Below are 14985 nucleotides of genomic sequence, written 5' to 3' on the forward strand. Positions count from 1 at the left end.
CCCTCTGTGGCAGTGAAATGGCTACAGATTAGCGTCCTTATCTTGTGTCATTTATGATCCCCCCCCCCCCAGCCACCACAAGCACCATTTTTGGTTTTTCTGCACATTGCCAAGCGCTGATACAGCATATGCTGGATCACGTACAGTCTCTCTACACTAGAATTGAATGCTGGGTTTTGTGTTTTGTCCAATTTAGTTTAATAGCCCTGTTTTGGTGTTCTGAGTTCATGTAGTCTTTCAAGGCGTGGGAATTGAGTGTGTGTGGACTGTGTAATTCTGACTGTGTGTGCTGGAGAGATAAACTTGCCTTCCCTTGGACGGGTCCCCTGAAGGGGAAACTGTGTGTTTTAAGATGTGGAATGGCTGCAGATTAGCGTGAGGTCAACAGCTCCAGCAGTCTGCTGAGAAGTGATCTCATCTGAAGTAGGGCACAGTGTGCCAGTTCCTACTGTAACGCTGACCTCAGGAAGGTATTTAACTACACATTACCAGAGTGAAAAACACATCGCCAGACAGACAGATTGAGCCCCCCCCCCCCCCCCGCTCCTCTCCTTTTCAATGTTCCACCACGTAGGCCACCAGATCCCCTTAGTGTGAAAATAAACTTAGTTTGTTGGATGCATCTTCCTAGATCCAAACTTGCCAAAATGTACAGTAAACCAATCGGCAATAGCACTTTCTGCAGAACAAATGTACACTCTGATTGGAATGGGTAGACTACGTCACAGATGAAATGGAGCACATTTTCCCCCCCGTACTATTTTAAAGCTGGAAGATGAACTGTCCATCGCTCTAAGTCATCAATCTATTCATCGTTCCCTTGTTCCCACAGCTATGGAAAAGCAGCCTTCTGTCTGGAGGAGCTGATGATGACCAACCCTCACAATCACTTGTACTGTGAGCAGTACGCTGAGGTAGGTATAACTCTCTGCATGTCCGTCATCAAGCGGCCTAACTATGGAATAATGTTTCCTCCCCAGCCCTCTACGTGAATGCTCTCTCTCACTGGAGGAGCGGGCCGCTGCACTTAACGTCAACGGGAATACACGCTCATGAATGTCGAAATGTTTACATGGCTTGTCATGTCGTGCTTATCCAGATGCCATGTAGGCATTGCGTAAGCACACCCACCCCCCCCCCCCCCCGGTTGACATGCCTCATGCCCATATTTTAATGCCTTGTCTCACAGGTGAAGTACACCCAGGGGGGGCTGGAAAACCTGGAGCTGTCCAGAAAGTATTTTGCCCAGGCTCTGAAGCTGAACAACAGGAACATGAGGGCCTTGTTCGGTCTGTATATGGTGAGTTCGCACATCTAACCGTCGCATGATGAGAGGAGCGAGGGAGGGGGGTGAAAGAGCAACAACTCATCCCTTTTTCTCCTGTGGTTTGTCAAAATGTGCAGGCCTGCTACTGCCTTTTGTGTAGCGACCACAGAGCCCAGCTTTCAGATAGGTCAGTGGGTAAAGCCAGTGGGTAAACCCCCCTGGCTTGGAAAAGTCTGCCCCTTCAAGTGCTCTATTTTGGTAATTTTACCCCTCTAGGCTTTCGTACGGGACCTTTTTTCATGTTGAGGACCAAAATGACTCAAATAAATAAAGAGCAGTGGCAGTAAGAAAACGGGGAAGAGAGGGCCACTGCCTCCTTCCTGCGTTCTGTCAGTCGCAGGCAGCCCCCCAGCCCCGGCCCAGGTTAACGTTTTGATTTTGTCTGCGCCAAATGCCCCCCTTTCATCTGCATATTTATTTAAACAGGAAGTTGTCCGTTAGCACCAATGCATCATATGTAAGTGAGTCCTGACATAAGAACACAAACGTAGAGTGCAGGAATAAGGGTGGGTGGATGGCCAGAGCAGAGAGAAGCAGCGACACAGGCCTTCCAGTGTTTTCTCTCTACTGCCACAGGGGTTCAAGCAGTCAAAACATCTCATACCCGGAAAGGGGCACAACCACTGGATCCGTTCATGGTCTTTGAAGAGGTATCTTCACTTTTCTAGACTAACTTTTATGTTTCTAAAAGTAGTCCATGGGGTTCAAATGAGCTAACGTTATTTAAACAAATTCAATCCGTCAATGACTGTCTCTCCCGGCCCGTAGACTACTTTCAGGGTAAATGGAAAAAGAGGTAAGTCTAAGAAGGTCTTCAAGGTGCTAGCTAGCTACAGAACGTGCATAAAAAGCAGCATCAATTTAAGAATTTCAGGTCCCTTAACCTCAAGTTATTGTTGTTAAGAGCACCTAAACGGAATGGAATTATCTTTGTATGCACTTTTCTCTCTACACATTTGATAAGAGCGATTTGATAAGCACTAGGTAAATAAGCCATTTGGATAAGGGGATTGTAAATATAAATGACGATTGTTCTAGGTCTATTTCACCATGCCACTGTCAGTTATACCCACATACATTTACGATGGTCACGTTAGTGTTCCTCTCCTTACATTTTGCATCATTCCATTAGTCAGTTTACCTTTCTTCACTCTGTCACGTTCGTGTGGTTGTTCCTGAGGATCGCTAGCAATAGTGGATCATATCGGGCTAACATATTACAAGTTGTGCAATCATTTGGGACATGTAGCCTATTGGAACCATTACGAACTGTAGACCATACATACAGTACATGTAGCAGGTTAAACCTGGAGACTGGCACACTGTTCACGACAACTGGACTGTTCTCATCCCAGTTCCATGATTTAGTGTGGACTTATTGACTACTGTTCAGCCACTACTGTACACTATTCTCACCTTCCAATATTTTATGGCTTGAACAATTTGAATAGGTCAGCTTTCAGGATGAATCGAACCACTGTATTTTTGATTCACCAATATCGTTTGTGCTCTCCAAACCTGTTTTTTTATTCATAAATACTTTCCTAACCGTAAATAATATAGATCAGAATATTTTTTTTAAATCTAGCAATTGGTGTTCAAAATGAGAAATAGGTGTGTATTTCAAGGCTTTCTTTCATTGATCCCAAATATTCTGAACCGTTCTTTCCATATATTTTAGTGAGTCTGTCGAAAATTCAGATTAAAGGTACGTCAAATTAAAGGGGATGGCTTTAGATAAATGCACTGAAAATCCTATTGAATGAAAACTCCATGAGAATGTCTGTTGGCCAGCAAGTGGGAGGGTTTTCAGTGGTTTGAATTAAATGTATTCAGCGCGCGTAAGGGAGCCACGCCTGCAAGGCCCGTTACGCACCTGCATAAGGTAAGTCTGAATATCAACTACTGAGAAGTGCATAGGAAAGGCATACATAGTTAAATAGAGGACTTTATGTTCCTCTGTCAAGTCATCCACTGCCACTTGTATATTGGCCTAACGTGGGTTTCAGATTTAAATTTGATTGTAAAAAAGTTAGTGTGCACGAGGTCCAAAGTTGAAATCCTTGACAAGTGCAAGTTCGTTCCTGACATGAGATTGTGCCAAGGCGATGACTTTGACCATTTCATCTGATTCTGGGAGACTGTGAAGCTTCATGAACACCACTGTTGGGCAGCTCCTCACCGAAGAGCTATTTGATTGGTTCAGTTTAGTCGTTCCGAGCACCTGGTACAGCTGAGTAGTTGGTAGCCGTGATCACTGTAAGGTTCAATCAATCAATCAAATGTATTTATAAAGCCATTTTTTAAATAATTTTTTTACATCAGCCGATGTCACAAAGTGTTGTACAATGCAGATGTAGAAGCACTAACACTAGTTAGTGTTAGTCAGTGCTGTGTCACTCCACTAGCGGGGATCCTAACGGAGGACGACATAATTCTGGGGTAGAGCTGACATCATACGCCGGTTATGAAGAAGAAATCCAGAAGCAAAATCGTAAAAAATAGAAATAGGGGGGGGGGGGGCAAAGTTGATTGGGGTGTAGTTAAAGTTTCAGCATGTCCACAGGGACGTCTTTGAAGTGCTGCCCGTTTTAAGCCTAGTGGGGTTTGCACTTCGGAGACGATGGCAGTAGCATGGAAAATACATGGGTTTTGTGGTTCTGAGGGGAGCTGGGGCGGGCAGAGAGCATGATTCACATCGCGCTTCGCTCGCCACAGCACCGCGGGTTCTGAAGACACACTGAAGACATGCCGGGCCCTGTCATCACCGGCAATCAATGGTGTTGGAGAAATTAGGGCCCATTAAGTGACACTGCACTCGGGGAGCTGGGGCATTAAATAAAGCACTCACTTTTTCCTCTCCCGTAAAAGTTTTCTTCGTGTCGTCGGGCCAATTTTTTTCTCGTCCTGCCCACGGCGGAGTTGGTTGCGCATTCATCTCATTTATGCTTTTATTGCTGTTTTGATATGACGGCACCTTTCTTTCCTCTCTCCCTTGCTTTCCACTCCCTTCTTCTTCCCCTGTGTAGTCGGCAAGCCACATTGCTGCCTGCCCCAAAGTGAACGCCACGGTGAAAAAGGCAAATGTGAGGTATGCTGCTTGGGCCACCAATCAAATCAACCGAGCCTATCAGGTGAGTCACGCCATGTGTCTACTTTAATTATGAAAGCTACACTATTTACATTTTAGTCATTTAGCAGATGCTCTTATTCAGAGCGATTTACAGTAGAGTGCACACATTTTCCTACTTTCTTTCGTACTGGTCCCCCGTGGTGATCGAACCCACAACCCTGGTGTTGCAAGCGCCATGCTATAGCGACTGAGCCGCATTTTCCACTTGCCTTTTCCACTTAACTGTTCCTATACAACAAGGTTAGTCAGCCCTGGTTTAACAACAGGCTGAAACTGAGTGAAAAACATGGTTGTTGTGGATGTTGTCGCCTTTGAGTGTGGACTGTATTATTATTCATACTGGATGGACTGGTTACCTGTTTTTTTTTTGTGTTTTTTTTTAAATGTAATTTTAAGGAGTCTGGGAGAGAACGTATAGGCCTAGGTGATGCTGTTGATTAATTGATTGTGCAGGGCAGCTTATAGAGTTAGCCTACAATTATAGTGAATTTGTATTTGATTTTGAATAGCCTAGTAATAGAGATTTTTTCCCCTATTATCAATAGGCTGGTACATTACCTTTAGCTACAGAATATCCCACCACTGTGCATTTCCATTTCCTCCTATCTCCTTCATTCCTTTCTCGAGTGAGCAGAGATGGGAGCTGTCAACAGTTTAATTAAATATGTTTCGTTGCGAAAACATGTTACTATCGATGTTCCCGAACAGATTTCACTTGGTTTCCCAAATGAAACACTTGGTAGCTGCAGGAACAACGGGTTGGAGAGCCCATGGCATACAGGGTTTGGGCGGAGTATTACCTGTCGCGCAGCGAGAGGCTGTGTGCTCCTCAAACAGTGATGCGTGAAGTGAAATATGTTCTTTTAGTCCAGACATTTCTATATGCAATCCTGGGTGAAAGTAGAGTTTTGATCGTTGTCACTGAAATGAGGAGGATCCCAGCTGCTACTATATTTAGGCCTATTTCTCAGCTGCTCCACTATTGAACTGGAGTAGCCAACCCGGCAGGATTTAACTCCGGGTAAGCGGCCTCCATTCGCCCCCCCCCCCCCTTTGCTTCTACCCATTTGATAATGGGCCATTCTAGGTCAAAACCAATTTGACATATTAGTAAAGACCAGATTAAATTGAGAGTAGAAGTGATAGGTAAAATATGATTGCTTGATGAGAGAACGGGGTGTGCAGCCTGAGGCAAGGAACAGAGCGCAAGCTTTTTTTTTAGCACATTTTTCAAATAGTCAATAGCCTATTGTTGCATCATGCAGCCCATATATGTTTTTAATTTCTAAGACATTCTAAGGTTTGAATCATTCACAACTAAATTAGCCAAATAACCCTAAATCTAGAGTATAGGACCTGTTTTAAAATGATCACTTTTACGCCCAACATAGCCACTTCATATGCGTACTGTCAATTATAAAATCAGAACATCATCCAGTAGGCCGACTCCTATTCGGTTCTTCTGAAATACATTTTATCCATATCATAATGTTTCTTTAGACCTGCCATCAAATAAATAATGGATATATTGTGTTGGGGGTTCCAGACTGTCCACCTAAAGGTCCTAGACCCAGGGCTTCAATTCAGTGTCTTACTGTTTGGGTAAATTTCAGCTAATGTGTTGACTTAAGACCACAAGGCCTGCTCTGATTTTTTTTGTTTGTTACTGTGCCTTTACGTGTGCTGCTGGGCTATCGATTCCCCCCACCCCCCCACACACACATACACACACAGATTAATCATGTATGATTTGAGTGGAACAAAGATGACTAGTGGTGGCACGGGGAGGTATGATGGGTCTACCTTTCTGAGAAAAGGGGTGGGAAAGAGCGAGGGGGATATGTGGGGAAAGAGCGGAAAAAGTGAAAAGCTGCTCAGATGGCATCACTAAACCGGTTTACGCTGTTGCCATGGCACCTTGAGCATAAATGTGTGTTTAATATAACTCTTTGCTGCCATAAGGGGTGATATGCATTGCTTATTTAGGCGTTGACAGTTAAACATGCAATAAGCAGTTCCTTGCTCTGCATGTGCGGGCTCTATCGGGAGAGTGGAACCACGCTGAGCCACTAAAGCCCACGTCTTGACACACTCAGCGCTGTCTTTCCCTCCTGGAGTGCTGGGAGGGTTTCCACCTCAGAGGCACGGAATGGCTCTGTTAGTAGTAGTAGTAGGGGTGTTGGGTATCTAACGCTTTGGGTGTTGATTAATCAAGAACACTTAACTGTTAGTCAATCAATCAGGCACACGTTATAATGTTAAGCTCAACAACGTGGCTGTGGAAAGTGTATTAACATTTTAAGTATTTCTATTTGGTGTTTGAGCAAATGCACAAGGGAAAATATCATGTGTTTTTGGTCTCCACTCTGACAGAGCCAGAGCCACACCCTTATCCAGGGAACAGGAAGAGGCTCCCGGTGGGCCCGGCCAGCAACCTGTTGGGCTGTGTTTGTTTTAAGTTGCCTGGTAATGGCAGGGGCAGCAGAGCAGTGGGACCCCACCCTGCGTGTGAGAGGAAAAATGACAGGGCGCAAGGTTGACTTGACTTTTTTCCCCTCCTTTTTAAATGGGTGCTGGGCTATTTGAAAGGGAGCCGCTGTGGAACATTGTGGGCCTCCGCAGGGCTGGCCTGGCTGCTGTGTGCTTGTGCTGACTGATTGATGGGGGCTTTAAAGGGCTACTCGTGTCAGTCCTCCCGCTTTTATGACCCGCTGTACCTGGTGATTGTCATACCTCAGTGCGAGAAAAGGCGACAGGTGAGCGGTGTTGTGGGAGCAGACGTCACAATGGGGTCAAAGCGACTGGGGCAAGGCCGTTAAAAATGTTATTACTGAAAGCAAGGTCCCTACTTTGACATGTTAATGACCCAGAGAGAGAAGTCCTGATGGCGTCATAATGACTCAAAACAAAATCACTTTTTTAATTACTCTGTCGTTGTTAGAATCTTAATATTGCAAACAGAATTTGTGTTATAGGCACTGCCCATCATTCACCGCCCTTCATTCACTGCCAGTCAGCCTGCACAGCTGATGGCCCTTCAAAACTATACTGAACAAAAATATAAACGCAACGTAAAATGTTGGTTTCATAAGCTGAAATAAAAGATCCCTGAAAGCTTATTTCTCTCAAATTTTGGGCACAAATGTGTTTACATCCCTGTTAATGAGCATTTCTCCTTTACCAAGATGATCCATCCACCTGACAGGTGTTGCATATCAAGAAGCTGATTAAACAGTACAATCATTACACAAGTGCACGTTGTGCTGGGGAGAATAAAAGGCCACTCTAAAATGTGCAGTTTTGTCACACAACACAATGCCACAGATGTCTGAAGTTTTGAGGGAGCGTGTAGTTGTCAATGCTGACTGCAGGAATGTCCACTAAAGCTGCTGCCAGAGATTTGAATGTTATTTTCTCTACCATAAGCCGTCTCCAGCATCGTTTCGTTTAAGATAATTAGGCAGTACGTCCAACCGGCCTCACAATTGCAGAGCACTTGTAACTATGCCAGCCCAGGACCTCCACTGGCTTCTTCACCTGCAGGATCGTCTTAAGACCACCCACCCATACAGCTGATGAAACTGAAATACTCATTCTGATTGGCTGGGTCTTGCTCCCAAGTGGGTTTGCCTATGCCCTCCCAGGCCCACCCATGGCTGCTCCCCTGCCCAGTCATGTGGAAATCATAGATTAGGGCCTAATTTATGTATTTCAATTGACTGATTTCCTTATATGAACTGTAAAATCATTTAAATTGTTGCATGTTGCGTTTATATATTTTTTCAGTATATAGCTAAACTAATTTCACACATATAATAATAGTTACCCTAAAGACAATGTTAAATTGAATATAGTCTGTGTGATAATAGTATCAATTGTTAAATTGTATATGAAGATTGATGGAACAGTGCAGCTTGGAATTGACACAGAGGCAGGGAAATGAAAGTGAGTGCCAGAAAGTGACTTTTGCAAATTCTACAGAGTCACAAGCAGATGTTTTGATGTCTACATACACTTAGGTTGGAGTCATTAAAACTTGTTTTAATTTGTCCAACAATTGTCTACAGACATATTTATTTAACTTTATAATTCACTGTATCACAATTCCAGTGGATCAGAAGTTTACATACACTAAGTTGACTGTGCCTTTAAACAGCTTGGAAAATTCCAGAAAATTATGCCATGGCTTTGCAAGCTTCTAATTGGCTTATTGTCAACAATTGAGTCAATTGGAGGTGTATCTGTAGACGTATTTCAAGGCCTACCTTCAATGCTGCCAAATACTAATTGAGTGTATAAACTTCTGACCCACTGGGAATGTGATGAAAGAAATAATAGCTGAAATAAATAATTCTCTCTACTATTATTGTGACATTTCACATTCTTAATATAAAGTGGTGATCCTAACTGACCTAAGACAGAGAATTTTTATGAGGAGTAAATGTCAGGAATTATGAAAATGTATTTGGCATTTGGCATGCATGTAAACTTCCGACATAGTATCAAAAAGAGCAGATTATGCAGTTTCCAAATCACCTATCCTTGCCAAACAACAAAAATAATGACCCGTGAGTTGACATGAACTTCAATTAAGGCAGCCCTCTGCACCTCTCTGATTTGAGTGGTTGGGTTTAAATGCATAAGACACATTTCTGTTGAATGCTAGTCAGTTGCACAACTGAATGCATTCAAGCGAAATGTGTCTTGTGTATTTTTTATTTATTTCAGCTTTATTTAACCAGGTAGGCAAGTTGAGAACAAGTTCTCATTTACAATTGCGACCTGGCCAAGATAAAGCACATCAGTTCGACACATACAACAGCACAGAGTTACACATGGAGTAAAACAAACATACAGTCAATAATACAATAGAAAAATAAGTCTATAAACAATGTGAGCAAATGAGGTGCGATAAGGTAGGTAAAGGCAAAAAAAAGGCCATGGTGGCGAGGTAAATACAATATAGCAAGTAAAACACTGGAATGGTAGATTTGCAGTGGAAGAATGTGCAAAGTAGAAATAGAAATAATGGGGCGCAAAGGAGCTAAATAAATAAATACAGTAGGGGAAGAGGTAGTTGTTTGGGCTAAATTATAGATGGGCTATGTACAGGTGCAGTAATCTGAGCTGCTCTGACAGCTGGTGCTTAAAAGCTAGTGAGGGAGATAAGTGTTTCCAGTTTCAGAGATTTTTGTAGTTCTTTCCAGTCATTGGCAGCAGAGAACTGGAAGGAGAGGTGGCCAATAGAGCACTTGGTTTTGGGGGTGACCAGAGAGAGATACCTGCTGGAGCGCGTGCTACAGGTGGATGCTGCTATGGTGACCAGCGAGCAGAGATAAGGGGGGACTTTACCTAGGTCTTGTAGATGACCTGGAGCCAGTGGGTTTGGCGACGAATATGAAGCGAGGGCCAGCCAACGAGCGCGTACAGGTCGCAGTGGTGGGTAGTATATGGGGCTTTGGTGACAAAACAGATGGCACTGTGATAGACTGCATCCAATTTATTGAGTAGGGTATGGGAGGCTATTTTGTAAATGACATCGCTGAAGTCGAAGATTGGTAGGATGGTCAGTTTTACGAGGGTATGTTTGGCAGCATGAGTGAAGGATGCTTTGTTGCGACATAGGAAGCCAATTCTAGATTTAATTTTGGATTGGAGATGCTTAATGTGAGTCTGGAAGGAGAGTTTACAGTCTAACCAGACACCTAGGTATTTGTAGTTGTCCACATATTCTAAGTCAGAACCGTCCAGGGTAGTGATGCTGGACGGGCGGGCAGTTGCAGGCAGCGATCGGTTGACGAGCATGCATTTAGTTTTACTTGTATTTAAGAGCAGTTGGAGGCCACGGAAGGAGAGTTGTATGGCATTGAAGCTCGTCTGGAGGGTTGTTAACAGTGTCCAAAGAAGGGCCAGAAGTAGAGGTCTGCGTAGAGGTGGATCAGAGACTCACCAGCAGCAAAAGCGACATCATTGATATATACAGAGAAGAGAGGCGGCCCAAGAATTGAACCCTGTGGCACCCCCATAGAGACTGCCAGAGGCCCGGACAACAGGCCCTCCGATTTGACACACTGAACTCTATCAGAGAAGTAGTTGGTGAACCAGGAGAGGCAGTCATTTGAGAAACCAAGGCTATCGAGTCTGCCGATGAGGATGTGGTGATTGACAGAGTCGAAAGCCTTGGTCAGGTCGATGAATACGGCTGCACAGTATTGTTTCTTATCGATGATGGTTATGATAGAGGTCATAAGGTCCACCCATGACCAGCTCTGAAACCAGATTGCATAGTGGAGAAGGTGCGGTGGGATTTGAAATGATCGGTTATCTGTTTGTTGACGTGGCTTTCGAAGACCTTAGAAAGGCAGGGTAGGATAGATATAGGTTTGTAGCAGTTTGGGTCAAGAGTGTCCCCCCCCCCCCCTTTGAAGAGGGGGATGACCGCAGCTGCTTTCCAATCGTTGGGACTCTGACAACACGAAAGAGTGGTTGAACAGGCTGGTAATAGGGGTGGCAACAATTTCAGCAGATAATTTTAGAAAGAAAGGTTCCAGATTGTCTTTTGTTGGTCCTTTGCCCAAAGCAAAGAGTGGTAACTAGTTTCTCTCAACCATCTATTTCTTGAACTGCATTGTTGTTAAGGGCTTGTAAAGTAAGCATTTCACTTGTATTCGGATCATGTGGCAAATCCATTTTGTTTTGATCATGTGTGCTGCCACTCTTTTCCACTAAGGAAAATCACGAGAGGAAAGTTGGTATCTATATTACAGGAGTTTCCCCTTGAAATGTCCGTGGTAAGGACAACTTGGTTGCTGATTTTGTCTTTTCAAGGATGGGCAGTCAACACGTTTTTGGCTTAGCCAGTGTGTAGCCCTGCCTCACAATTTATTTTGACTGCACATTTTGCCGTTTTGGAGACAAGTTTTGTTTTGGTTGCGCTCGCTCGAAGGGGATGAGAGTTATAGAAGCATATGTGAGTTTTTCGAAATCTTGTGAGTTTTCGGCAACTATAGAAAAAATATGAAGAAAAAATTGAGGTGGCTGTTTTGTCTTGTATTTAATTGTTGACAGCCAGTAGACGCCATGTTTATATTGGAGAAGGCGACTCATTTAAGTAGCGATGCATTAAAGTTGGTTATGTTGTGCAATGGAAGTTGTTTTCTGTTGGTGGTGAGCAACTATAGGATATATTTGTTGTCTGAAGGGGGAAGGTGTTACAGGTTTTGGTTTTTCCATTTATGTAATGAGGTTGGACGTATAGCTCGTTTGCACACAGGGCGCATCATTGGTGTCACCTCATTAGTCAATATGTGTTACACCTGTGCTGGTTGTCATCTCCTTAGTTGGAAGGTGTTTCACCTGTGCTGGCCCAGATGCCATTTAAGAGTGGCTGACCTAGTGCTCCAGTTGTCTTGATAGATGCGGACGGTTACACCTTTTAGTTGGCTCTCCCTATTTTGATTTCTGTGCAAACAATCCTTGATCTGATTTCCCTGTTATGCTCCACCTTTTTGGGTTGCTTCCTGTCTTTTAAGTTTGGTGTGGGTTTTTCTTTTGTTTGCCTCTTAGTGGGGCAATTTAGTGGGGCGCTCACGGTGAGTGTCTTTTAGGTCCCAGTTGTTGCTGCTATGCAACACCCCCATGAGTCTTTTAGACCCCCTCCTAAAACTCCACCTGTTTTGTTTTAGTTGTTGTCAGTGACTCTTTGTTAGTTCCCCCTTCTGTTTGAGCAACATTTTCGGTCTTCTTGCTGGGGAACGTGACAAATAGAGTCCCAGGATATTAACCAAGATATGGCCACTATGTCAGCGTTCTCCCCAAACGAGGGGTGCTACGCCACCTGGTTGGGTTGGCTTTGCCATTATGTAATGATAGTTACTCTATCTTTCATCGGCAATTAGATTATTGTGAATTGCGAAACAGGCCGTTTGTAAATTCTGAGCGTTATCATGTTCCTCAATTAATTCAGCACATTTTAGCAGTAGGCGATCTCGACACAGAGCGCGCTCAGGATGCACAGAGGGCGTCCTGAGAATAGCTTTGTTGAATCATAGCTCTCGTATGAGCAGCAGGTACGAAACAGCGCACATTATTTTATAGCCTATACTGTAGGGGTTTCCTGTAGGGTTTATTAACTGCATTTGGGCTGCGTGTACAGTCCTGCGGTGTCAATTAATGCGTGTGCTTTGAATTTGTGGCATCTTTGTGTGAAGTTAATATGCTAGGGTAAAAGCTTCTATGTGAGGACCTGTTTGGATAATGTGCTATTAAATGTTTTGGTAATCTACTGCTGTGCATGTTGTGTATTTTGTAGTGTTAACATTGGGGGGAAAAAAAATATGTAATATGTAATTCTGTTCTTTTGGAATGCATTTTCTTACATTCATGGTCCTTATGATCTGTCCTTAACGAATGAATAATGAATGATCTTTGTGGTGGTGTTTATTTAATGGATTTTAACACTTGAATTGTGGCGTTTTCGTGTTTTTTCGTTTGTACATTTACTCTACAGTTACATAAACTAATGGAATCTAGTCTATATTTTTTCCGCTCGTCGATTAGTCTTTCTCGAGTCGGATTGTTCGGCTTTTGGACTGGAGTTAATACAGTCCCCTCACCTTAGGCAGGCGAGATAATTGGCTGCGTGGCTCTGTGGTTGGGGATAATGGGAAATTAGGGAAGCGCACAGCGAAACGCGCTGACCATCAACTCCCCCTCAGCCACACCACACCGCCCCCACACCACTGCTTTAATACGTCTGCATGAGTCACGCTCGGAAATGACTTCTTTGCCGAAGGTACATTTTCACCAAATGCCCTCTCTATGACACTCTGAAAACAGTTTCCCCCCATATGGAAACATTATATTGGCTATGCATGTGTGTATACTGTATGTGAACAGGTTCATAAATGGTTGACAGCAAGCCCTGCGTCACTATTCCCCGATAATAATGGAATATATTTATATAGCTTTTCCAGGTTCTCCAAGCAGCAGCGCTTTACATTTGTATGTTGGGAAACTCACCTTGTATCATGTGGATTTGTGTTGGAATATGCACATTTACTGTAAAACCTTCTGCTATTTAGCAAGCTGGTTGAAGCCAGATGAAGAGGGTTAGTTTGGGATTGAATGTTGGTCTGTAATGAGGAGTCGGAGCATCTCCGGAGACCTAGCGCTCATTCCTGAGGACAGGCCGAATATGCTCCTCTCTGTGTCCAGACAGAAATGGCACATCAGCCATGTATGTGGGAGAAAGAAACACAATCTCTGTTTTAGCACAGGGGATTAGTTAAGCAATAAGGCCCGAGGGGGTGTGGTATATGGCCAATATATACCACGCTAATATACCGGAGTGCTAGGGCACAGCCCTTAGCTGTGGTATATTGGCTATATATCACAAACCCCAAGGTGCCTTATTGCTATTATAAACTGGTTACCAACATAATTAGAGCAGTAAAAATAAATGTTTTGTCATACCCATGTCATACCCATGGCATACCGTCTGATATACCACGGCTTTCAGCCAATCAGCATTCAGGGCTCGAACCACCCAGTTTATAGTGTGGGTTTCATAATGATTTTATTGAGAAAAGGCCAAAGATGTCCTCTGCTGCGTTGCTCTGACTTGTCTGTGTGCTCTCCGCCCAGCAACAGATGTGGCCTTACACACACACACACCAACCCTGCTCTCAAGTCTTAGGAAGCTTGCCCCGACGTTGCTGTCCCTGTGCCCAAATAGCAGTTATTATAATGAGAACGGAGGAGTAGTCTACCGTACAACTCACTAATGCCAAGTGCCTGTGGGTGTTGTTGCAGGGGGCACATGTCGTAGCTCCTAGCGTGGCTAAATTAGGTTATCTGTTAGTCTCTGTAGTTTAGGGACAGGGCCGAAAGGAGAGGACCCCCTCCTGAGTTCAGATAATAGCAGGGCTGATTGTGGTTTAATTGGGAGATAGAGGTCTGAGGGGCTGTGTGTGAGTCACAGAGGAAGTCCAGTCTTGCCCGTGTACACACATACACAGAGGGAGAGAGTGGGGCAGAGAGAGGGGGAGGGAGGAAGAGATTAGGAGCAGTGGTTTATGGTCGTGATGCACCGATATAAAATTTTTGGTCGATACCAATATCCAATATTTTCCTTGCCAAAAAAAGCCTGATACCGATAACCGATATTTAACATTTTAACAGCCTTTTAAGCATTCTAGTAGAGTTAAGTAGTTAACACACACATGGATGCAGCGGTCAAAGGCACTGCATCTCAGTGCAAGAGGCGTAACAACAGTCCCTGGTTCGAATCCAGGCTGTATCACATCCGGCCATGATTGGGAGTCTCATAGGGCGGCGCACAATTGGCCCAGCATCGTCCGGGCCGTCATTGTAAATAAGAATTTGTTATTAACTGACTTGCCTAGTTAAATAAAGGTTACATACACACAACACTGACCAAAAAGTTTGTTGGCATTTACGTATGTCCCCATTACCAGTAAAACATAATCAAAACCGATTTCTTTCACTTCATTCTCAACCAGGA

General features: G+C 43.9%; 1 protein-coding gene across 2 annotated transcripts in view; it reads left to right on the forward strand.

The window, feature by feature from the left end:
• Window positions 1–14985, forward strand: part of LOC109864514 (ER membrane protein complex subunit 2) — a 60387-nt gene that overhangs the window by 43244 nt on the left and 2158 nt on the right. The window contains exons 8-10 of one of the 2 annotated variants that reach the window (XM_020452363.2): window positions 833–914; window positions 1190–1300; window positions 4357–4461. In XM_020452363.2, coding sequence (XP_020307952.1) covers window positions 833–914; window positions 1190–1300; window positions 4357–4461 — 298 coding nt within the window. The remainder of the gene's footprint in view (window positions 1–832; window positions 915–1189; window positions 1301–4356; window positions 4462–14985) is intronic. The other variant, XM_020452366.2, reaches the window with a different exon arrangement.

Source organism: Oncorhynchus kisutch, linkage group LG2 (assembly GCF_002021735.2).
Source record: "Oncorhynchus kisutch isolate 150728-3 linkage group LG2, Okis_V2, whole genome shotgun sequence".
Lineage (NCBI taxonomy): Eukaryota > Metazoa > Chordata > Actinopteri > Salmoniformes > Salmonidae > Oncorhynchus > Oncorhynchus kisutch.